The 25120-nt window shown below is 37.0% G+C and overlaps 1 protein-coding gene across 39 annotated transcripts in view; it reads left to right on the top strand.

Annotated features, from left to right (window-relative positions):
* Positions 1-25120, top strand: part of EPB41 (erythrocyte membrane protein band 4.1) — a 203213-nt gene that overhangs the window by 108986 nt on the left and 69107 nt on the right. For all 39 annotated transcript variants that reach the window (XM_067013420.1, XM_067013456.1, XM_067013432.1 and 36 more), the window contains 4 exons: positions 8098-8185; positions 12081-12233; positions 14619-14716; positions 17375-17547. In XM_067013420.1, the coding sequence (XP_066869521.1) occupies positions 8098-8185; positions 12081-12233; positions 14619-14716; positions 17375-17547 (512 nt within the window). The remainder of the gene's footprint in view (positions 1-8097; positions 8186-12080; positions 12234-14618; positions 14717-17374; positions 17548-25120) is intronic.

Here is a 25120-nt window from a genome sequence, read left to right as displayed (position 1 = left end):
TTTTATTTATTTATTTTTGGCTGCATTGGGTCTCCGTTGCTGTGCGTGGGCTTTCTCTAGTTGTGGCGAGCGGGAGCTACTCTTCGTTGTGGTGCGTGGGCTTTTTATTGTGTTGGCTTCTCTTGTTGTGGAGCATAGGCTCTAGGCATGCGGACTTCAGTAGTTGTGGCACATGGGCTCAGTATTTGTGGCTCACGGGCTCTAGAGCGCAGGCTCAGTAGTTGTGGCACATGGGCTTAGTTGCTCTGTGGCATGTGAGATCTTCCTGGACCAGGGCTCAAACCCGTGACCCCTTCATTGACAGGCAGATTCTTAACCACTGCACCACCAGGGAAGCCCAGTCTCCAAGATTCTTTTAAGGGGTCCATGAGGTCAAAATTATTTTCATAATAATACTAAGATATTATTTGCCCATTTCACTGTGTTGAAATGGTGGAGCACAAATCAAAGCAATGGCACCAAACTGTACTACTAGTCATTATATGCTACACCAATGTTCACTTTTATTTTTATTTATTTACTTAAATTTTCCATTTTAGCCCTTTAAAAAAATTGGCTTTATTTGTTTATTTTTCTTATTTTTGGCTGCATTGGGTCTTCATTGCTGCACACGGGTTTCTCTAGTTGTGGCGAGTGGGGGTTACTCTTCGTTACTGTGTGCGGGCTTCTCATTGCAGTGGCTTCTCGTTGCAGAGCATGGGCTTCTACGCATGAGGGCTTCAGTAGTTGTGGCTCGTGGGCTCAGTAGTTGTGGCTCGTGGGCTCTAGAGCGCAGGCTCAGTACTTTTGGCGCACGGGGTTAGTTGCTTCGCAGCATGTGGGATCTTCCCGGACCAGGCCGCGAACCCATGTCCCCTGCATTGTCAGGAAGATTCTCAACCACTGTGCCACCAGGGAAGCCCAAGAAAAATATTTTTAATCATCAATTCTTCCTTTTCCAACTACATATCTGTGTGAGATCAGGTTTCTTCATATATTACAACCATACAAAATATTGCAACAGATTGAATACAGAAGCAGGTAGGAAAATCTTGCTGTCTTCTAAGCTGCACATTAAAAAAAATTTGTAAATATGTAAAGCAATGTCACTCCTTAACTACATTTGGGGAAAATACTATTATTTTTCACACAAAAAATTTTTCATGTTAAAATAGAGTCGTTTATTGTTATTCAGTAAGTCCCCTACATACAAACGAGTCCCATTCAGAGAGCGTATTTGTAAGTCCAATTTGTTCGTAAGTCCAACAAAGTTAGCCTAAGTACCCAACTAACACAATCGGCTATATACTGTTGCTTTTACGCTTGCTTCGGGACATCCTGGGCTTGAAATAAAGACACTATACTGCTATACTCTACAGTACTGTACAAAGTTTACAAAAGCACAACCACTTGTAGAGAATGCAAGCACGTGACAATGTATGCCAGACACATGAACTAACTTACGTGATTGGACATGCAAACTCACATTCAAATCTTTGAAAGTTCACAACTTGAAGGTTCATAAGTAGGGGACTTACTGTTCTTTAAAGAACAGTAAGTTCTTTAATCAATAGTTTTCTATTTTATTAGTTTTAATTTCTAATATAGTAAATATTGATAGAAATAACTCACATTAAAAAAAAAAACTCTTTAGGGTCCTCAGTAATTATTGAGAGTGAAGGGATCCTGAGGTCAAAAAGTTTGAGAACCCCTGATTTAGGCAATAAGACAAAAACCTGGGCTGTGGAGTCCTCCTGTCTTGCTTTGAATTCAGGCTCCATTCCTTATTAGCTTTATGACTCAGTAAGTTATTTAAACTCTCTAAGTTTCAGTTTTTTCATCTGAAAAATAAGGGTGATGATGTGAATTTTGTGATTGTTAAATTAGAAATTCATGTAAAGTGCTTTGCACAACGATTCTTATTCCATTTTACAAGTAATGAATGTGAGTCTGGGTTTAGAGAACTGCTCTTTGGAACAAACTGAGTTTAAACCCAAATAGGTGAAACGATCTCAGAGGACAGGTGGATATGGTCTACTTGATGTTCTGTGAGGTATACAGATAGAAATTGAGCAATAATCGATCTCCATGATTAGAAAATTTAGAGGTCTGTCATCTTGGAATTTACTTGGTCCTTTTGGGAAAGATTGGCAATCCTTACAAACAGAAAGCAAAATGGAAATTTTAATTGTGTCCAACAACATGACATTTTAACCAGTCCAAAGAGACTTCTGCTTAGGCAGAAGCATTTACTGCGCATTGGAAAATACAAGTACATACTACCCTGCTCCTCAGATAAATAGAAGATAGCCTACATACATGGAATTCTTAGTAGTGGCCCTTTGCCTAGACACAGAGATGGTGAAGCTATAATTAACACTAAATTTACAGTAGCAAATCAAGCTTTAAAACGAATTGTCCTCCATTTATGGGGACTAAGATGGTATGTAAAGTTGTCAGTTGTCCCCACTTAATTATTTGAAACCACAGTCCTTAATTAGAAGATGCAACAACATTATTAAAAGGCTGTCACAACCCCGCCAGATGACAACTGCTGACCACAAGCATGTAGACCCCAAATCGGCTGAAACCAGAAGATGGGTGATGCTTGAAACTTCACCTTGATGCCAACCAGTCAGAGAATTGTCCATGAGCTGATCATGCACCCTGTAGCCCCCTCCCTCACACTGCCTTTAAAACCTTTGTCTCCTAACCAGCAACTTGGAGATCGTTTTAGGACGTTAATCCACCATCTTCCCAGGTTGCTGGCCTCCTGAATAAAGCAACTTTTCCCATCCAAAAAAAATAAAGAAAAAAAAAGCTGTCCCATACATAACATTGGAACTCACCGAATGGCTCTATATCCTGACTACACTTGCTCAAAATAAATACAGGGAAGTTTTGTTATAACTTCTCTTTTTGTGTGTGTGGTACGCGGGCCTCTCACTGCTGTGGCCTCTCCCGTTGCGGAGCACAGGCTCCGGACGCGCAGGCTCAGCGGCCATGGCTCACGGGCCCAGCCGCTCCGCGGCATGTGGGATCTTCTCGGACCGGGGCACGAACCCGTGACCCCTGCATCGGCAGGCGGACTCTCAACCACTGCGCCACCAGGGAAGCCCTATAACTTCTCTTTTTAATGAGCAAAAGTTAACCAGTGCCAAAACTCCCTGGTTAGGTACTTCTGTAAGCTGCAGTAGTTTCAAGTAGTAAATTATTAGGTGGTACTGAATAAATTCAGGACAGTACTCCTAATGGTTTAGAGCTGTCTAATCTCTTCCCAGGTAGTTTGTTACTACTTTCAAGAGTCTTCAAACATTTAGGAAAAACCATAGTATTTAAAATGTTAAATTGAAAATAATTTAAGTTTAATTTGTGATTTAAATTTGTAAAATATAAGTTTGTATTTATGCACAGGTATTTGTGGTTGGTGGGATTATGGGAGATTTTCTTTTTTTTTTTTTTTCTATGCTCTTAAAGGTATTTTCCAAATTTTATACAATGAATGAATGATTTTTATAATCAGAAAAAGCGTCCTGAAACAATTGTGTTCTAAAGCTGTTAGGTGGGATAGAGCAAGATAGTCATCCATGCTGAGAGGCAGTCTGGCTGGGGATATTGGGGCCTAAGCAGGGTGAGGAGAATGTTCATTGTGGGGGGGTCAGCCTGGCAGGAGAAGTCAGAGCTCAAATAGGATGAAAAGGGAGTCGTGTGGACACGTGGTTGTGGTTATCACAGGCAGAGCAGAGTGAGAAGGGCATCCATGTGAGGGTAAGCCCTGCAGAGGGCATCCCTATGGGATGGTACCTGATACAGGTGTTGAAGCCTGAGCCGGGTGAAGAAGATGTCTATGGAAGGGGAAGCCCAACACCAGGAGTCAGAACCTGAGTGAGGTAAGGAGGACATGTGTGGGGAGCAGCCTAGCATGGGGAATTCAGAGTCTAAGCCAGTGAAGAGGGCACCCACGTGGAGGAGGGGTCAGTGGCAGCAAAGAGAGATTGGTTTATATATAGGGGGTTGATCAAATGAGTCAATGTATTGTATTAAGGATAATGGGAGTCAGGTTTCTGACTATCAGTAAAGGGAGATACAAATTAGAGTGAGAGAAATTAAAATAAACCCTGTGGTATTGCATTAAAACTGGAGGTTTCAATGCAAACTCGTTGTTTCCAGTAGATAGATGGATGGATAGATAGATGTTAGATAGATAAGTAGATAGATAGATAGCGATGTAAATAGGTATACACACACACACACACACACACACACACGCATGCACGCACATACACGCATACTCACATACTCTGACTCTACGTTGTGCCAGAAGGAGGTGCTCAAAAAATGATGGGAAATGGTCAGAGGGACACAGAATCCAGCTTAGAAAGGCTCCCACTAACCAAATCTGGGACGATTTAAGCACTAAAATAAATAAGGAAGGTAACTGATTATATTACATTGAATAAGTTGAGAATCCCTGAGTCCATACTGATATAAATGAGTGAATAGATTAAAAGTTTGACAAGGAATAGACTATTTCCAAAAACGTTCCCACAGAATATTTATTAATTACAAAGAGATAAAGAGGAATTTCATGGAAGAGAAGCCTGGCAGACATCACTGATCAAAATGAACATCTCCTATCATGTTCCCCCTGATAGGATGCAGTGAGAACACAGGGTCACTTCTGTGATATTCCTGTGAAAGATGCATAACTTATGGGGTCAATTTATGGAGAAACATCAGACAGGCCCAAATTGAAGGGCATTCTATAGAATAACTGGCATATAATCTTTAGAAGTTCAAGATTAGGAAAGTCAAAGAAAGACTAAGAAACTTTTCCAGACTGAAGAGGACGAAAGAGAGATGAACTAAATGAAACTCCATGAGGCTAAACTTGATTCTTCCACCATACCGAACATTTTGGAAATAACTGGGTAAACTTGAATGGGGTCTGAGGATTAGATGGCAGTAATGTATTACTGTTTATTTCCTTGTTTTCAGAGTCCTGTGGAGGTTATGTAGGAGAATGTCCTTGTTTGTAGGAATTACACACCAGAGTACTTGGGAGTGATTGGTCATCAGGTTGACAATTTGCTCTCAAATGGTTCAGGAAAAATTGTTTGTATTGTATATAACTTTTAAGTGTGTTTCAAAATTTTTTTAGTTATATAAAAAAATGTTAAATGCAAAGCATCAGCCAAACCTCAAATATAAATATTATTTTCAACTAACAAGGAAAGTCATAGTTTTAAAGACCTCTTCTTACCACCTGCCCTTAATACAATTTTAAAGCATGCTTACTTATTAGAAAATCATTTAACTACATAGTTTGAAATTTAAATCTGTATTCAAATTGATTGACCCCGTTAATGTCCCTTAGAGTTGGAGGAATGTGGGGAAGATTTCATCATGCTTGCTTCATTTAATGTCTTAAAACTTGTCTTCAAATTCAAGTGATTAAAATTATTTCTCTTTTATGAGTTGCTTATGATGTACCACTGTACCAGAAACCTAAGGGTGCAATAATAATAAACATTTATATTTTACAAAGCAGTTTCACAAACATCTCATTTTATCCTACTAGTCACATTCATTCATTCAGCAAAGATTAAAAAAAAAAATCATTGCCTATACTAGTCTCAGGAAGTAGGTATTATTATGCTTCTTACTTTATAGTTAGGAGATTGAGGTCACCACTCTTTTTTTTTTTTTTAACATCTTTTTTGGAGTATAATTGCTTTACAATGGTGTGTTAGTTTCTGCTTTACAACAAAGTGAATCAGTTATACATATACATATGTTCCCATATCTCTTCCCTCTTGCATCTCCCTCCCTCCCACCGTCCCTATCCCATCCCTCTAGGTGGTCACAAACCACCTAGCTGATCTCCTTGTGCCATGCGGCTGCTTCCCACTAGCTATCCACCCTACGTTTGGTAGTGTATATATGTCCATGCCACTCTCTCACTTCGTCACAACTTACCCTTCCCCCTCCCCATATCCTCAAGTCCATGCTCTAGTAGGTCTGTGTTTTATTCCCATCCTACCCCTATGCTCTTCATGACATTTTTGTTTTTCTTAGATTCCATATATATGTGTTAGCATACAGTATTTGTTTTTCTCCTTCTGACTTACTTCACTCTGTATGACAGACTCCAGGTTCATCCACCTCACTACAAATAACTCAATTTTGTTTCATTTTATGGCTGAGTAATATTCCATTGTATATATGTGCCACATCTTCTTTATCCATTCATCTGTTGATGGACACTTAGGTTGCTTCCATGTCCTGGCTATTGTAAATAGACCTGCAATGAACATTTTGGTACATGACTCTTTTTGAATTATGGTTTTCTCAGGGTATATGCCCAGTTGTGGGATTGCTGGGTCGTATGGTAGTTCTATTTATAGTTTTTTAAGGAACCTCCATACTGTTCTCCATAGTGGCTGTATCAATTTACATTCCCACCAACAGTGGAAGAGTGTTCCTTTTCTCCACACCCTCTCCAGCATTTATTGTTTCTAGAGTTTTCAGTGATGGCCATTCTGACCGGTGTGAGATGAGAGGTCACTACTCTTAAGTGCAGGAGCCAGGATTCCAGCTGCAGTGATGTGACTTGGGTCCTGGCTAAAGCCTGCTGCCTTAAACTGAGTCATAACTTGCCTATGACCATGTAATCCTTCCATGCTTGTTTCTTCGTCTATAATCTTCAAGCTCCATTTCAGCTTCGAATCCTAAAATTCAAGCCATCAATAATACTAACACTAACAACAACAAAGACAAAAAACCCAAAAACCCATAAAATGGGAGTAACCTTAACTAGAAAAGTATATAATTTGTATGAGGAAAAAAAAAAACTACAAAAGTTTCCTGAGATGTTTTTAATGACTTGAATATACGGACTTGCATATGTGTTTATTTTCCCATTCTCCTTTTTTGTGTTCAATTTCAGAGTCGTTAATAAAGAGCATTCAGGTATTATGGTTTAGTGCTTGTGGAAGGAAGTTTTTATTCTGAGATGCTGAGTCATTAACAAATCTGCAGTTTCTTTCCTGAGATTTTTTTTTTATGGGGGGTATGTTATTCCAGGGAACCCTTTGTTCTTTTTAATGAGGATAAAGACAGATGGGTTTGGAAGAGACTTTCTCTTGTTAAGTGAATAGGTCACTGCTGCTTTTTATAGCTGGAGGCTGGCAGTCTTATGGGAAATAGGCATTTACATGGTTTTTCTTTGGGGGTATGGCTGCTTTATTGTTACTATGAAGTTCTGTTTGATTGGTCTGAATTGCACAGCACTAGGAGTAATATTTTTTTCTTCAAAGCTCAACATAACAGCTCATGAGCACTTTTCAAAAGAGAAGAAAGTTATAAAGGAGAAGGAAAGACTGTCACAGTGAGTGTTTAGACAGTGAGGCTGATTGTTTTCAAACAAATTTAATTCATTATATGCCTAGTAATGAAGACATCTTAATAACAGAGAAAGCAGCCCCATTATCTACATGCCTGTATTAACCAATTTATTTTGTTTAGGTCAGTGGGCAGGACACCATCTGTTACCAGAAATTTTCTTTTCATCAAGCCTGCCCCCATTAAGAATCCCCAGTTAAGCAACTTCAGCTGCCCTCCTGTTTAATTTCCATATTAACTCAGTTCAGGGATAGGGAGAGAAAAAGGCAGCTAAGAGGATATTGTAAGTTGTACCATGCCCTCAGAGGATTTAATTTGGTCACCTCCTTGGCAAGATAAATTAGTGGGAGGAGTTTATGTGTGTGGAAGAAAAGGGCTAAGGACAGGGAGGGGAAGAACTGATGGTGGATGAGGTAGCTTTAAAGAAATTTAGAAGGTTTTATTTTTTAACTTTTTTTTCTGATAGCTTTTTGGTGACTTTTTGTTTCTCCAAGGTCTCTTTTTCCAAGGCATATTTCAATTATTTAGACACAGGTAGTGATAAGAGTCCTTTTCCATACATAATCGTCTACTTTTAGGACTATGAAATATATCTACATACATATTGGTATGTATATGTTTAGATGTTTATATAAAGTACAAGTAATATACAAATGTTATTATTGTAAATGTTGACACTGTGACACTGAAAGTCTTTTTTTTATTCTATTAAAGGTCCATGACTCCAGCTCAGGCTGACCTGGAATTTCTTGAGAATGCCAAAAAGTTGTCTATGTATGGTGTTGACCTTCATAAAGCAAAGGTAATGGTAACTTTGGACTTTATTAATATGCATGTGTCAGATCTGTGTCATATAATATTTCTTATCAACCTTTATCTGGGGCATTACAAAATGTTCAGAGGAGATAGTAATTCTTGTTGGAATTTTAAGTCTATCAGTTGAACCAGTCAAGTGTATTAAGTGTATCAATTGAATTGCCCTTTTACAATTCCACCATCAGAATGAAGTTTCACACCTAAGCAACCATAAGGATCAAAAGATATAGCACTGAGAGCAAAAGAAATGATAATTTCCTAAAATGCAGACATATTTGAAAATATAGAGTGAGAGTGAGGCATGTTTCACAGACAACATCACCTATATCAGAATCACCTGGGGTGTTTATTAAATATGCAGATTCCTGAGCTCCTCCCAGATTTACTGAATTACTTTGGAGGAGAGGCTAAGTCTCCAGATTTAATGAATATCCCAATGATCCTCCTTCATGCTTGAATCTGAGAATCATTGATGTAAGGTAGTGGTTCTCAAAGTGTGGTCTCTGAACCAGCATTTAGCATCGTCTAGGAACTTGTTAGAAATGCTCATGTCAGGTCCCATCCCAGTCTCACTGAATCAGAAACTATGTGGGTGGAGCCCAGCAGTCTGTTTTAACAAGCTTTCCAGGTGATTCTAATGCACACAGGAGGAACCACAGGGGCTCATTTGAGAACCACTGGGTTAGGGATTTGGAAACGTGAAGCTTTCATCCTAGTTCTACCTAATACAACCTAACACAATGAATACCTAAGGGATGTCGCTTGACTTCTCTCATCTTCAGCTACTGAAATGGCTGGGGAGGTTGTGGAGTTTGTGAGAGAAAGAAAGGGCTCAAGGGATGATCTGAGGTTCATTTAGAGAAATTTAATTAGGATGCGTGATGGGGAATCAAAACCATGTCCAGTGAGAAACAGGCAAAGGAATAGGGATACTTAACCCACAGAAGGGAAAGTTTAGGAAAGATATAATGTCAGTCTTCATGGATTTCAAGGATTAACTTGTGAAGTAAAGATTTCAATATGGCTCCAAGATATAACACTAGAGCCGGTAAAATGAAAACTGCAGGGAAATACTTTACAGCCCAGTTGGACAAATTGTCTCACAGAGCTATTTCAAAGATGGGATGGGCTACCTCAGAAGGGATTGAGTTGTCTATCACTGGAGATATTCCAGGTTAGGCAGAATAATCACTTGGTAGGAATTTAGAAAAGGACATTCAAACATTTGGTGGGTGATTGGACTAAAATGACCTTTCAGGCTTCTCCCAACCTGAATATCTGTATCTGAGGTTTCTTCCTTATTTACATTCTAATAACTAATAAAATTTCATTGCATGTTAGTAAGTTTTCTTAAGATGTTGCTCTGGATTGCTTTGGGCTGGGTACTGTAACTTCTGTGAATCTCAGAAATAGATGGTAGGAAGATCAGATCGGGTCCAGAACTGAAATTGTTAGGTGTTGCTTCTCAATTTCTGCCGGAGGCTGGTGTCAATTCAGTAATTATCAGGATTACATGAGGAGTCAGGCAGCATATTTCTACAGCAAATGTTGTAAAGCAAATTGTTTCTCCAAAACCTATAGTTAAAAGAGAGATGTAGTTGTACCCACAGCCTTTAAAAACTTAAGGGGACATCTGGGAAATTCTGTTATGTAGTCATCGAATTGAAGCTGAATATAATTTCTTCTTCTCTCTATTGTGCTTGTACATAACACACGTAGGCACTAATATGTTTCTTTATACTCATTTTGGGAAAAGGAGCAGTCTAGAAGCATATAACTCTGGTTTTTTATTACTGATATAAATAAATCGTTATCTGTAGAGATTAACTCAGGTGAAATTTATTTTCCTTGAAGTACAGACATAGATGATTAATATTATATAGTTAATTAAAATTTTTTCTTTAATAAAGGGGTGTGCAAATATGGCTTTATTGGTAACTTATTGTTCCTTTTTGACCTGAGGATAATATTTATAAGTTACTATACTTAAAAAAAACCTTACTATACTTAACATCAGTAATTATTAAAATCTGAGTTCTCTCATACTGAGTTTATAAGGAATAAAACTCCTATACTTATCATGGTTTTTGGAGGGATGACCACTTTATCATAGAAAAACAAGAATTATAGTTGTGCACGTATATTTGGTAGTATACATAGCCCTATGCCCTGGCCTCCAGGAAGTCCTGTGGTCTGCTGACTTAAACATACATGTATAGGACATGCAGCTACCATAGTAATTATTTGCTGACTATGATAATGATAGGTTTGAGTACTTCAGAACTGGGAGACCAAAATGCCTGCCCTAGGATTTTCATATACAGACAGGCATGGTAAAAATAAATTAGTGTCTCTCTTTGAATTATTAAGGGAAGCCTTTTGGGAGGCTGCAGAGGCTCAGTTTTATGAGAGGAGTGTTGTGAAGGTAGATGAGGTGCAAGCCGAGTGACATTTCACAGTGGCTTTGAGGGGTGGTGATGGTGGCTGTATTACTCCTCATAGCAGTCGATTCCTTCAGTGGGTAAGATGTGTGTATGTCCATGTTTCTTGGACAAAAGAAAAGCAGATGTTCCTTCAGTCACTAATAATGAATGAAATAATTGATAGTAATGGTTGAAGGTTTAAGCTTAGTGTATGTTGTTACTAAAATACCTTGAAATTTCTTAATTTATCAACCTACATGAATCAAGATTTTTATAAATCTGAAGCAAAGAATTTACTAATATTTGCCATAATAAGTTATGATTAATAATGTGAGCAGGTAACAAACTCAGTGTAAACACTTACTGACAATGTTGTCAATAACAGTGTTTGGAGTGATACAGCAATGATTTAGATACAGTTTCCACCCTCAAGGACTGAATTTTAATTTTTTCTAGTTGTTTTCCTCATTATAAAGGTGATATATTTATTAATAATATATTTATATGTATATGTATATATTATCCATACATAATTGTATGTGCCTAGAAAATAGGATAATCTTGGAAATTATCAAATTAGTACTGGTTACTGTTAAAGAGTGTGGGAGGAGGAGGGTAGGTTTTTTTAAAATTTTACACATTTCTGTATTTGAATTTCTTACATACATGTGTTAGTTTTTTCATATTTGAATGCTTTTTAAAAGATAGTACATGTTTATTGTAACTGGAAAGTATCGAAAACTGAAATGAAAAATTGTTCATAATTGTACCACCTAAATACATTTTGGTGTATTCATCTTTCTTCTATGTATATTTTTTATATTGTTGGAATAAATTATGTATGTAATTTTATCCTGCTTTATTTTTTTTAATGTTACAACATAATTATTTTCCCATTTATCTCCCAAATTCTATTTAACTGTTTTAATGGCCACATTGTATTTCACTATATGGATGAACAATAATTTTTTTTTTTTAAACATCTTTATTGGAGTATAACTGTTTTACAATAGTGTGTTAGTTTTTCCTTTACAACAAAGTGAATCAGTTATACATATATATATGTGGATGAACAATAATTTAACCCTAATGCTTGGATACTTAGGTTATATCCAGTTTTTCGCTCTTATAACATTCTGAACATTATCACGTGTAAAGCTTTTTCTGTGATGTGAATTATTTCCTTAGAACAGATTATAGAAATAGAATTACTGAGTCTGATTTGGACATTTTAAAGCTATTTGTGGTCGGTAATAACATTGATTTTAAAACGTAGTGTAGTAACATTTTTACATAGACCAAATAGTCCCATGGGTTATGGTTGTTAGGTTAAACTTTATTTTTCATTGTATTCTTTGTAACTGTATTTGGTTGTTGATATCTTCAGATTGTCTAATAATAGTCGACTATGTTGAGCACTTTGCTCAAGACTGAAACGCAAATGCTTTTTTTCCTTAGGACTTGGAGGGAGTGGATATCATCCTAGGTGTCTGCTCTAGTGGCCTTCTTGTTTACAAAGATAAGCTGAGAATTAACCGCTTTCCTTGGCCCAAAGTGCTGAAGATTTCCTACAAACGTAGCAGCTTTTTCATTAAGATTCGGCCTGGAGAGGTACAGAATTTGTGTTTCCCTTTCCTCCTGAATCAAACACAGACCATGTCTAAAACATCTCTTCATACCTATTTTCCTTGTTATGTCATCTATGAGGACTCTCTGTAGCTAACTATTTAGGTGCTGATACTTTGTTTCCTAATCAGTCCCGTGATGCTTCTTCTCTTCCTTCCTATTTGTTTTCTGGACAGTTCTCTTCATGTAGATAAATGTACCATGGCCAAAAGTGAAATTTGGATTAATAAACTTGTTCCTTGTTTACTCCAGGTAAAAGCTTGATGGAAAATAATTTTAAATTAAGTAGCATGAGATTTTTAAATTGTGGGGTTAAATTACTTATGTTTTGTACATCAGTCCCTTACCTTATATAATAATTTGTATATGTAGGTTCTAGTAGTTACTGGGAATGTGTCCTAGGGTCAAGTTCTAGATTTTTAGTAGAGTTGGATGTTCAACTTTGTACCAGATAACTCAGTTACTAGTTGGTGGTCAATTTTCAGAATATACTAATGCTGGCCAAATTTAACTTTCATATTAAAGAGCCATCATGGTATAGCAGAAAATTGTTCAAGTAGGAATTAAATTAAAACAAAAAAGTTCTAGTGCCTACTCTGCCACCTACTAAGTAAAAGACCCTGGATAAATCTAAAGTGTTCCTTACCATTCAAGGAGGATAATACCTGCTCTGTCAAGGTTGATTTGAAGATCAAATGAGATGACAGAGGTAAAAGCTCTGAACAGGAAAGCATCGTACTAATGTAAAGAGGCTTTTTTGTGTATATATCACCATCTGCTGGTGAAAAATGGCTCATTATTTGAACATAGAAATACTGAATGTGCAGCCTTAAAATTTTGGATAAGGATTATCATTGAAGCATTTATTTATACCATAGTTATTTACCTGTGCCTAGCAAAAGTCAAAGAGGTTCAAATCCAAGAGTCATTCAGTCAACAAATATTTATTGATGGCTTTCCTTGTGTCAGACACTATTCTAGGGGCTAAGAACAGTAAATATCAATAGAAGAGTCCATCCCTCAACAATCTTTTTATTTTTAACATCTTTATTGGAGTATAATTGCTTTACAATGGTGTGTTAGTTTCCACTTTATAACAAAGTGAATCAGCTATACATATACATATATCCCCATATCTCCTCCCTCTTGTATCTCCCTCCCACCCTCCCTATCCCACCCCTCTATGTGGTCACAAAGCACCGAGCCTATCTCCCTGTGCTATGCAGCTGCTTCCCACTAGCTATTTTACATTTGGTAGTATACATAAATCCATGCCACTCTCTCACTTCGTCCCAGCTTCCCCTTTCCCTTCCCTGTGTCCTCAAGTCCATTCCTCAACAATCTTACATTTTAATGTGGGAAGGCCAAAAAAAAAAAAAAAAAAAAAAAAATATATATATATATATATATATATATATGATAATGGGAAGTCCTTGGTTTCTTTAAATGTTAACTATATAATATATACTAAAAATGCAAAATTCTTACTTAAGAAAGCAATAAAGAACAACAGTAGGATTTTGAGAAGTGTAGTATAGTATTGTGACTACAACAGATGATTCAGAAGTAGCGTGGTATAGTGGCAACCATGAAATTCTGGTTCTGCCACTTAATAGCTGTGAGACCAAGCAGGTGACTTCTCTGATCTCAGTTTCTTCATGTGTAAAAATATAGATGATACTGTCTGATCATAGTGTTATTGGCAATAATAGGCACTAGAAGTAAATGTCAGTGTCCTTTCCATCTTATAAAGTATGCTTAAGGCAGAAACAAAGAGGCAAGAGACTAGCAGATAGTGTTTCCAGTAGCCCTGGCAGGATGTGGTTTACTTCAGTCAAAGAAGTATCTAGATAAACTAATGATCAATCAAAGAAAAAAAAAGGCATTTAATAATTCAATAATCTGGTTTGAGCCACAATCTTTAGTTCCTGTTACTAAAAATGATTGCATAATAATATTAGTTGATTGGAGGAATCATCTGCTATCCTATTCCCTGATTACTGAGTAGTCTAGTATCCTAAATGCAGATAGTAACTAAGGAAGAGCAGTGTCTGGACAATCAAAATGTGACTTAATTGTGTCTCAGAATAATATACAGTGTGTGTGTGTGTGTGTGTGTTTCTGAACAAAATAAGATGTGTAAATTATATAAGATGCATTCCCTGGCTTCCTTGCTGTGGAAAAAAACACTCTCAGTGAGTAAATTTCTTTTGGTAAGTAGGAAAAAATTTCAAATGATATTTTATGTCCTTAGACTAGTAACTTTCTTTTTATTCACAATGATCCCTTCTGCAGCACCATATTTCTCTGGTCCTGAATCATTGTAGTTGAATAATACTTTATATTCCATGTTTATTTGTGTATTTATAGCAAGAACAGTATGAAAGTACCATCGGATTCAAACTTCCCAGTTACCGAGCAGCTAAGAAATTATGGAAAGTCTGTGTAGAGCATCACACATTTTTCAGGTATTGTTCTCACTTAAGTATTTTTCAAGGATAAATTACTTATGCATGTTTCTATTTTAAACCTCCTATTGAAATTTCCTTCTTTGCATGGCTGGCCATCTTTTATTTAGCTCAGGTGAGATCATCTTAAGCAAGATAAAATGAGTCTAGTTCTCCTCCTTTGGGTTGAAAAACACTGTCTTAACATTCCTAGAGCACCTTTCTGTGTATGGTAGAAGGAGGAGGGAAATGAGAAATAAGAACCTGTGTTTACTAGAGGCTCTGTGATTGCCCTAAGTGGAGCTAAAACCAGTCCTGTCAGGAAGAGGTACCCTGACTTACCTCCACATGGAATTTCTCTAAGGAGTGCTTAACTACCTTCTGTGGGGCTCTTATTCTAGAAGGTTAAAGATGTGAAGCTGATCGTTATCTTGGTTCTAATCAACCCCAGAAAGGGAGCACAGAGAACCGTCTTTGAAGCACAGTTGTATCAGATAAACAGAAGACAGAAGAAAGTTTCATCTCCTTTGCTTTTCAAGAGGACATATAATTAACCCCTTGTGTTCATTTACCAAGCATTTTCTGTGTGCTTAACCCTTTGTACAAGCACTGTACTAGGCATTGGGAATATATCACTAGATAGTTTTCTAGTCCCTGTCCTGATGGAACATAAAATCTAGCAGACAAATAATTACTTCTGTTGAAAGGAGAGCCAGCTAGTTGTCAGTTTGCCTTTTTAAGAAAATATCTTTATTATAGAAAATTGCATGTATAGCACAATGAAGAGAATAGTATAATGAACTGCTCTGGTCCCAAACTCCACCTTCAACAATGATCACCCCAAGGTCAATCTTGCTTCATCTATATCCCCACTCACTCTTTCCTACTACTTCTCAGATTATTTTGAAGCAAATCCCAGACTTTATGCCATGTCTTTCGTAAATAAACTTGACTTTATGAATGGCTGTCAAGAGAGAGAACCACGATAACTTTTTCTTCTATTTGTAATTTCATAGCATACTTAGCACTAAAGAACACTGGACAGAAAGACAAGTCAGGGAAAATAACATTTCAATTCTCATTTCAAATAAAACATGAGGCTACACCTTATATTCGATTAAAGATTCTTAATGGCATTAAAATATTTCTTTATGTTTTCATCATCTTCTTTAAAACCAAGAAAACAGTTTTAAAAGAGGGTGAGGAAGAGTAAAAAGAGTTTTTTCCCCTTTTCTTTTAATTGAAGTATAGTTGATTTACAATGTTGTGTTTGTTTCAGGTGTACACCAAAGTGATTCAGTTATACATATATATTTTTTCAGATTCTTTTCCCTTATAAGTGATTACAAAATATTGAATATAGTTCCCTGTGCTATATAATAGGTCTTTGCTGGTTATCTGTTTTATATATAGTAGTGTGTATATGTTAATCTCAAACTCCTAATTTTCCCCTCCCACCCAAAAAAGAGTTATTTTGAATGTTTAATATCTATGGTATAGGTTTCAGCTACAGCCAATGCATTTACTTGTAGGATAGCATATTTAAATCCATTGCATCAAAATAAGAGGATATATTAACATGTAATTCTTCATTACATAAAAGAAAGCATTTGCTGAATTAAACTACCCCAAAGAGAAAAAAATACTCTATTTTTGGTAGTATTTGATGTAGCAATTTATGCATTTATTCAGCAAATATTTATTGAATGCCAGATTCATGCCAGGCACTATGCCAGAAGTGAAAACACAAAATGAATAAGTCATAGTCTTTATTTTTAACCCAAAGAGAGCTCACAGTCTCATAGTGGAGACCAGCACATAAAAAGATTGTTTCAATTCAGTGTAGTAAATGCCATGACAAAAGAGAGCACAGGGTACTGCTTAGAAAGAAGATGGAGTTCCTAACTGAGTTGAAAATACACCAAATATCCTATTAAATAGGATTTCATAGGCATTGAATACCAGGCATTGGGTTTGGAGTGCATCTGACAAAATTATTATTCTAGGAGAGGGGAAAAGCGCTCTGGGCTTGAGTTTCTTGACTGCCCAACTTCTTAACAGCTATGACCTTAAGCAAGTAACCTTTTGTTTTTTTTTTTTTTTTTTTTTTTTTTTTTTTTTTTTTTTGTTTTTGGTGGTATGAGGGCCTCTCACTGTCGTGGCCTCTCCCTTTGCGGAGCACAGGCTCCGGACGCGCAGGCTCAGCGGCCATGGCTCATGGGCCCAGCCGCTCCGCGGCATGTGGGATCTTCCCGGACCGGGGCACGAACCCGTGTCCCCTGCATCGGCAGGCAGACTCTCAACCACTGCGCCACCAGGGAAGCCCGCAAGTAACCTTTTTTAAGGTTCAGTTTCTTTTATCTATAAAATGATGAAAATATTACAGGGGTATAGTGAAAATAGTACAGTGCTATAAAAACATTTTGAAAACCATAAGACCCTACCTATAGAGATATAAGATTATATCATTAATATAAGCCACAAATAAATTATACATGTTGCTTTCAGAAATGACAGAATTAAAATAATGATTGCTTGATTGGAAATTTGTCTTAGTAACTATAAGGAAGCTGTGAGAATTGTGAAACTTTTTAATACTTGATTTTGTCTTTAATCTCACAACCTCATTAGAGTGAGATGATATATATAATATATGATTATCATGTTTTCTCCCCCCAGACTGACATCTGCAGACACCATTCCTAAAAGCAAATTTCTTGCCCTGGGATCCAAATTTCGATACAGTGGCCGAACTCAGGCTCAGACCAGGCAAGCTAGTGCTCTGATTGACAGGCCTGCCCCACACTTTGAGCGTACAGCAAGCAAACGGGCATCCCGAAGCCTTGATGGAGGTTTGTATTGAATATTAATGATTTCTTGTTATCCTAACTCTTTAGAGAGAGATAAAGGAAGAATGGTTATCAGATGTGATCGGGCACATTCAAACTAAGTACAGTTATCTATAAGAGAATCAAATTAAAGAATCTCAGTGATAAAATGAAATGGATCTCACTAATTGTCGAATTTAGTGGAATCATCTTAAGAAAAGGAGAACAGAGGTTCAGAGAGAGTCGTAACTAGATCAAGGTCCCACTGCTGGGAAGTGGTGAATTGAACACCACTAGAATTGGAATTAGAATTCAGAATCTGTACCACAGGGTGAAACCTAATGTAGTGTACTGAAATAAACCCCTCTTGAACATTTTTAAATAGTTATTTTTCAAGTAGAAAAGAGGGAAGTGGTCTGCCTTACTAACGCAATCACTGAAAAAGTTTAGATCATTTGTCATATGTCAATTATAGACCAAAAAAACAATCCTATTACTGGAGTGTCCAAATTTTGTTTAAATAAAAGAGGGAGGAAATAAATAAGTTTCATAATTGTATATACCGACAGAAGATCTGTTTCAGTTTTTCTAAGTTTAGTCTCAAGGATTTGAGAGCATTAGCGTTACTGAAATGAAGCAATAAGCCACATTCAGTTCTTTTTTTTTTTTTTTGTCCTGCCACATGGCTTGCAGGATCTTAGTTCCCCTACCCAGGATTGAACCCGGGCCCCGGCAGTGAAAGCACCGAGTCCTAACCACTGGATCACCAGGGGATTCCCAAGCCATATTCAGTTCTTTATGCAGCTAGAAAGAGGTGGCAAATAAATAAAAGTTCAGAAGGCAGTAACCAAAATAGAGTATTGCTGATTGCAGCTCTATGCTATCTATTGTAAAAGCAAGGTGCATTTTACCTTAGTTACAGGCGTCGGTTCTTGAATCGGACCTGGTTCCAATCTCAACCACTGCATTTATGATCTATCTTCTTGGGCGAGTTACTTACTCTATCTGTGTCTCAGTTTTCTCATTCGTACAATGGTTATGATGATAATATAATACTACCTCAAAGAATTTTCATGAGAAAATAACTGAGATGATATGCTTGGCACAATGGCTGGCACTTAATGTGACCCCAAAATATTAGCTGTCATTAAAATATTGTTAATATTCTGGCCGCAGCATTATTATTTTGTTTTGTATCATCCAGAACTATGCTGCCATATTCTGGTTTGTTGCATTATGGGAGCATACATCAGAAATACCTAGCTCACTTTAAAGGAATCAGGAATGGGTCAGCCACACTTGGAAAAGAAATCACCTGAGTGGTAGAACTTTTGTGCTTCTGTACCACAAGTCATGCTTCTTTCTTTCTGACATTTCTCTACAAGGCAGATTGTAGGCTTTGTTTATTTACTCTTCATCACAACACTAGGAATTAAGCTCAGAGATTAAATAACTTTTCTTAAGATATGATAGCTGGTAGATTGGAGTATAGGTTGGTTTAACGCCAAAACCTATGTTCTACCAGATACTTACTTACTGCTTTGTTCAACAATTTATTTTAAACTTCTGTGTGTCAGGTATTGTTCTAGTTATTGGGGATACAGCTGTGAACATACAGACATGGTTCTGCCCTCATGGGGCTTACATTCTGTGGGTAGAAACAGGAACAAAACGAAACAAGTTCAGATAGTGATAAGTGCTATAAAGAAAATAAAACAGAGTAATGGGATGGAGAGTGTCTGTGGATGGGGAGATTGGGGAGCTGTTTCAAATTGAGTGGTCCACCCTAAATTTAGAAGGTTCCTCTGAGGAGCTTCATTTGAACTGAAACCTGAATTATGAGAAGGAGCCAGCCATCCCCAAATCTGGGGGGATAAACATCTCTGAAGAGGGAGTAGCAAGTAGAAAGACCTGTAGGTAGACGTGAGCTTGGCATGTGTCTAGATCAGTGCTGTCCTAGAGAACTTGACCATGCTGATGAAAATCTTCTATTTTGTAATGTCCAGATTGGTAGCCAGTAGCCACATGTGGCCATATGAACTTGAAATGTGACTGTGAAACTGAGGAACTCAATTTTAACTAAACCCAAATAGTCACACGTGGCTAGTACAAAGATCTACTCCACTACAGGGGTAGTAAAGCAGAATCTTGGCGAAGTCTGTTGCAGGATCTGGGTGAGAGATGACAACAGCTTGGACTTGAGTATTGGCGTTAAAGACAGTGAAAACAGGTCAGGGATACAATTCAGAAGTAGGGCTGACAGAATTACTGGTAAATTAAGTGTTGGAGATGGTAAGGAAAAGAAAATCAAGGTTTATTCCTAGGCTTGATCATTGACTACAATGAGAAAGTCTGAGAGAGGAGCAGAGTTTGGGGTTGTAGGAAATCAAGACTTCTCTTTTGGACATGTTAAGTTTGAGGTATGATCATTCAATCCTTATATGTGCCATATTCATGTAACAACCTCAGGCATCTCTTTCTTGTCTGGTAAATCACCCTACCTCCAGTTTATCTTAGTTTTGGGGAGTTATTATTCTTATTATTTTATCCCCATTTTTCAGTGAGAAAACTAAGGCTGGAAAGTTTAAGCAACCTGTTCAAGATCTCACAGCTAGTAAGTTCCAAAGCTTGAACAAAAACTCATGTCTGTCTGATACCATATGGCTTCTTCCACTAAATGAAATTTCATTGTTATATAGATACTATGACTAATGTATCTTTTCTTTCTAATAGCAAAAATAACCAACAATTCAAGGGTTAGTGAGCTTTAGTACTTTGAACAAATTAGAAAACTTTACTTTTTTTTAACATTTTATTTATTTATTTTTTTAACATCTTTATTGGAGTATAACTGCTTTACAATGGTGTGTTAGTTTCTGCTTTATAACAAAGTGAATCAGCTATACATATACATATATCCCCATATCTCCTCTCTATTGCGTCTCCATCCCATCCTCCCTATTGCACACCTCTAGGTGGTCACAAAGCACCGAGCTGATATCCCTGTGCTATGTGGCTGCTTCCCACTAGCTATCTATTTTACATTTGGTAGTGTATATATGTCCATGCCACTCTCTCACTTCCTCCCAGCGTACCCTTCCCCCTCCCCGTGTCCTCAAGTCCATTCTTTATGTCTCTGTCTTTATTTCTGTCCTGCCCCTATGTTCTTCAGAACCATTTTTTTTTAGGTACCATATATATATGTTAGCATACGGTATTTGTTTTTCTCTTTCTGACTTACTTCACTCTGTATGACAGACTCTAGGTCCATCCACCTCACTACAAATAACTCAATTTCGTTTCTTTTTATGGCTGAGTAATATTCCATTGTATATATGTGCCACATCTTCTTTATCCATTCATCTGTTGATGGGCATTTAGGTTGATTCCATGACCTGGCTATTGTAAATAGTGCTGCAATGAACTTGGGGTGCATGTGTCTTTTTGAATTATGGTTTTCTCTGGGTATATGCCCAGTAGTGAGATTGCTGGGTCATATGGTAATTCTATTTTTAGTTCTTTAAGGAACCTCCATACCATTCTCCATCGTGGCTGTATCAATTTACATTCCCACCAACAGTGCAAGAGAGTTCCCTTTTCTCCACACTCTCTCCAGCATTTGTTGTTTGTAGATTTTCTGATGATGCCCATTCTAACTGGTGTGAGGTGATACCTCATTGTAGTTTTGATTTGCATTTCTCTAATAATTAGTGATGTTGAGCAGCTTTTCATGTGCTTCTTGACCATCTGTATGTCTTCTTTGGAGAAATGTCTATTTAGATCTTCTGCCCATTTTTGTATTGGGTTGTTTGTTTTTTTAATATTGAGCTGCATGAGCTGTTTTTATATCTTGGAGATTAATCCTTTGTCAATTGATTTGTTTGCAAATATTTTCTCCCATTCTGAGGGTTGTCTTTTCGTCTTGTTTCTGGTTTCCTTTGTTGTGCAAAAGCTTTTAAGTTTCATTACATCCCATTTGTTCATTTTTGTTTTTATTTCCATTATTCTAGGAGGTGTATCAAAACAGATCTTGCTGTGATTTATGTCAGAGTGTTCTTCCTATGTTTTCCTCTAGGAGTTTTATAGTGCCCGTTCTTACATTTAGGTCTCTAATTAATCCATTTTGAGTTTATTTTTGTGTATTGTGTTAGGGAGTGTTCTAATTTCATTCTTTTACATGTAGCTGGCCAGTTTTCCCAGCACCACTTATTGAAGAGACTGTCTTTTCTCCACTGTATATAATGCCTCCTTTGTCATAGATTAGTTGACTATAGGTGTGTGGGTTTATCTCTGGGCTTTCTGTCCTGTTCCATTGATCTGTGTTTCTGTTTTTATGCCAGTACCATATTGTCTTGATTACTGTAGCTTTATAGTATAGTCTGAAGTCAGGGAGTCTGATTCCTCCAGCTCCGTTTTTTCCCCTCAAGACTGCTTTGGCTATTCAGGGTCCTTGTGTCTCCATACAAATTTTAAGATTTTTTGTTCTAGTTCCATAAAAAGTGCCATTGGTAATTTGACAGGGATTGCATTGAATCTGTAGATTGCTCTGGGTCGTATAGTCATTTTCACAATATTGATTTTTTCCAATCCAAGAACATGGTATATCTCTCCATCTGTTGGTATCATCTTTAATTTCTTTCATCAGTGTCTTACAGTTTTCTGCATACAGGTCTTTTGTCTCCCTAGGTAGGTTTATTCCTAGGTATTTTATTCGTTTTGTTGCAATAGTAAATGGGAGTGTTTCCTTAATTTCTCTTTCAGATTTTTCAACATTAGTGTATAGGAATGCAAGAGATTTCTTTGCATTAATTTTGTATCCTGCAACTTTACCAAATTCATTGATTAGCTCTAGTAGTTTCCTGGTGGCATCTTTAGGATTCTCTATGTATAGTATCATGTCATCTGCAAACAGTGACACTTTTACTTCTTCTCTTCCAATTTGTATTCCTTTTATTTATCTTCTCTGATTGCAGTGGCTAGGACTTCCAAAACTATGTTGAATAATAGTGGCGAGAGTGGACATCCTTGTCTTGTTCCTGATCTTAGAGGAAATGCTTTCAGTTTTTCACCATTGAGAATGATATTTGCTGTGGGTTTGTTGTATATGGCCTTTATTATGTTGAGGTAGGTCCCCTCTATGCCCACTTTCTGGAGAGTTTTTATCATAAATGGGTGTTGAATTTTGTCCAAAGATTTTTCTGCATCTATTGAAATGACCATACGGTTTTTATTTTTCAGTTTGTTACTATGGTGTATCATGTTGATTGATTTGTGTATATAGAAGAATCCTTGCATACCTGAGATAAATCCCACTTGATCATGGTGTATGATCCTTTTAATGTATTGTTGGATTCTGTTTGCTAGTATTTTGTTGAGGATTTTTGCATCTATATTTATGAGTGATATTGGTCTGTAATTTTCTGTTTTTGTAGTATCTTTGTCTGGTTTTGGTGTCAGGGTGATGGTGGCCTCATAGAATGAGTTTGGGATTGTTCCTCAGCAATTTTTTGGAAGAGTTTGAGAAGGATAGGTGTTAGCTCGTCTCTAAATGTTTAATATAATTCACCTCTGAAGCCATCTGTTCCTGGACTTTTGTTTGTTGGAAGATTTTTAATCACAGTTTCAATTTCATTACTTGTGATTGGTCTGTTCATATTTTCTATTTCTTCGTGGTTCAGTCTGGGAAGGTTATACCTTTCTAAGAATTTGTACATTTCTTCCAGGTTGTCCATTTTATTGGCATAGAGTTGCTTGTAGTATTCTCTTAGGATGCTTTGTATTTCTGCGGTGTCTGTTGTAACTTCTCCTTTTTCACTTCTGATTTTATTGATTTGTGTCCTCTCCCTCTTTTTCTTGATGAATCTGGCTAATGGTTTATCAATTTTGTTTATCTTCTCAAAGAACCAGCTTTTAGTTTTATTGATCTTTGCTATTGTTTTCTTTGTTTCTATTTCATTTGTTTCTGCTCTGATCTTTATGATTTCTTTCCTTCTGCTAATTTTGGGTTTTGTTTGTTCTTTCTCTAGTTCCTTCAGGTGTAAAGTTAGATTGTTTATTTGAGATTTTTCTTGTTTCTTGAGGTAGGCTTGTACAGCTATAATCTTCCTTCTTAGAACTGCTTTTGCTGCATCCCATAGGTTTTGGATTGTCGTGTTTTCATTGTCATTTGTCTCTAGGAATTTTTTTGATTTCCTCTTGGATTTCTTCAGTGATCTCTTGGTTATTTAGTAATGTATTTTTTCGTCTCCATTTGTTTGTGTTTTTTATGTTTTTTTCCCTGTACTTGATTTCTAATCTCATAGCATTGTGGTCAGAAAAGATGCATGATATGATTTCAGTTTTCTTAAATTAACTGAGGCTTGATTTGTGACCCAAGATGTGGTCTATCCTGGAGAATGTTCTGTGCGCACCTGAGAAGAAAGTGTAATCTGCTGTTTTTGGATGGAATGCCCTATAAATATCAATTAAGTCTATCTGGTCTATTGTGTCATTTAAAGCTTCTGTTTCCTTAGGTACTTTCATTTTGGATGATCTGTCCATTGGTGTAAGTGAGGTGTTAAAGTCCCCCAGTGTTATTGTGTTACTGTCGATTTCCTCTTTTAGAGCTGTTAGCAGTTGCCTTATGTATTGAGGTGCTCCTATGTTGGGTGCATATATATTTATAATTGTTATATCTTCTTCTTGGATTGATCTCCTGATCATTATGTAGTGTCCTTCCTTGTCTCTTGTAACATTCTTTATTTTAAAGTCTATTTTATCTGATATGAGTATTGCTACTCTAGCTTTCTTTTGATTTCCATTTGCATGGAATATCTTTTTCCATCCCCCACTTTCAGTCTGTATGTGTCCCTAGGTCTGAAGTGGATCTCTTGTAGACAGCATATATATGGGTCTTGTTTTTGTATCCATTCAGCAAGCCTGTGTCTTTTGGTTGGAGCATTTAATCCATTCACATTTAAGGTAATTATCGATGTGTATGTTCCTATTACCATTTTCTTAATTGTTTGGGGTTTGTTTTTGTAGGTCCTTTTCTTGTCTTGTGTTTCCCACTTAGAGAAGTTCCTTTAGCATTTGTTGTAGGGCTGGTTTGGTGGTGCTGAATACTCTTAGCATTTGCTTGTCTATAAAGCTTTTGATTTCTCCATAGAATCTGAATGAGATCCTTGCCAGGTAGAGTAATCTTGTTTGTAGGTTCTTCCCTTTCATCACTTTAAGTACATCATTCCACTCCCTTCTGGCTTGTAGAGTTTCTGCTGAGAAATCAGCTGTTAACCTTATGGGAGTTCCCTTATATGTTATTTGTCGTTTTTCCCCTGCTGCTTTTAATAATTTTTCTTTGTCTTTAATATTTGCCAATTTGATTACTATGTGTCTCAGCGTGTTTCTCCTTGGGTTTATCCTTTGTGGGACTCTCTGCACTTCCTGGACTTGGGTGGCTCTTTCCTTTCCTAAATTAGGGAAGTTTTCTCCTATAATCTCTTCAGATATTTTCTTGGGTCCTTTCTCTGTCTCTTCTCCTTCTGGGACCCCTATAATGCGAATATTGTTGCATTTAATTATGTCCCAGAGGTCTCTTAGGCTGTCTTCATTTCTTTTC

This window comes from Kogia breviceps, chromosome 1 (assembly GCF_026419965.1).
Source record: "Kogia breviceps isolate mKogBre1 chromosome 1, mKogBre1 haplotype 1, whole genome shotgun sequence".
Lineage (NCBI taxonomy): Eukaryota > Metazoa > Chordata > Mammalia > Artiodactyla > Physeteridae > Kogia > Kogia breviceps.
The sequence above is the reverse complement of the archived record's forward strand: the minus strand, read 5'-3'. Positions and strand labels throughout refer to the sequence as shown.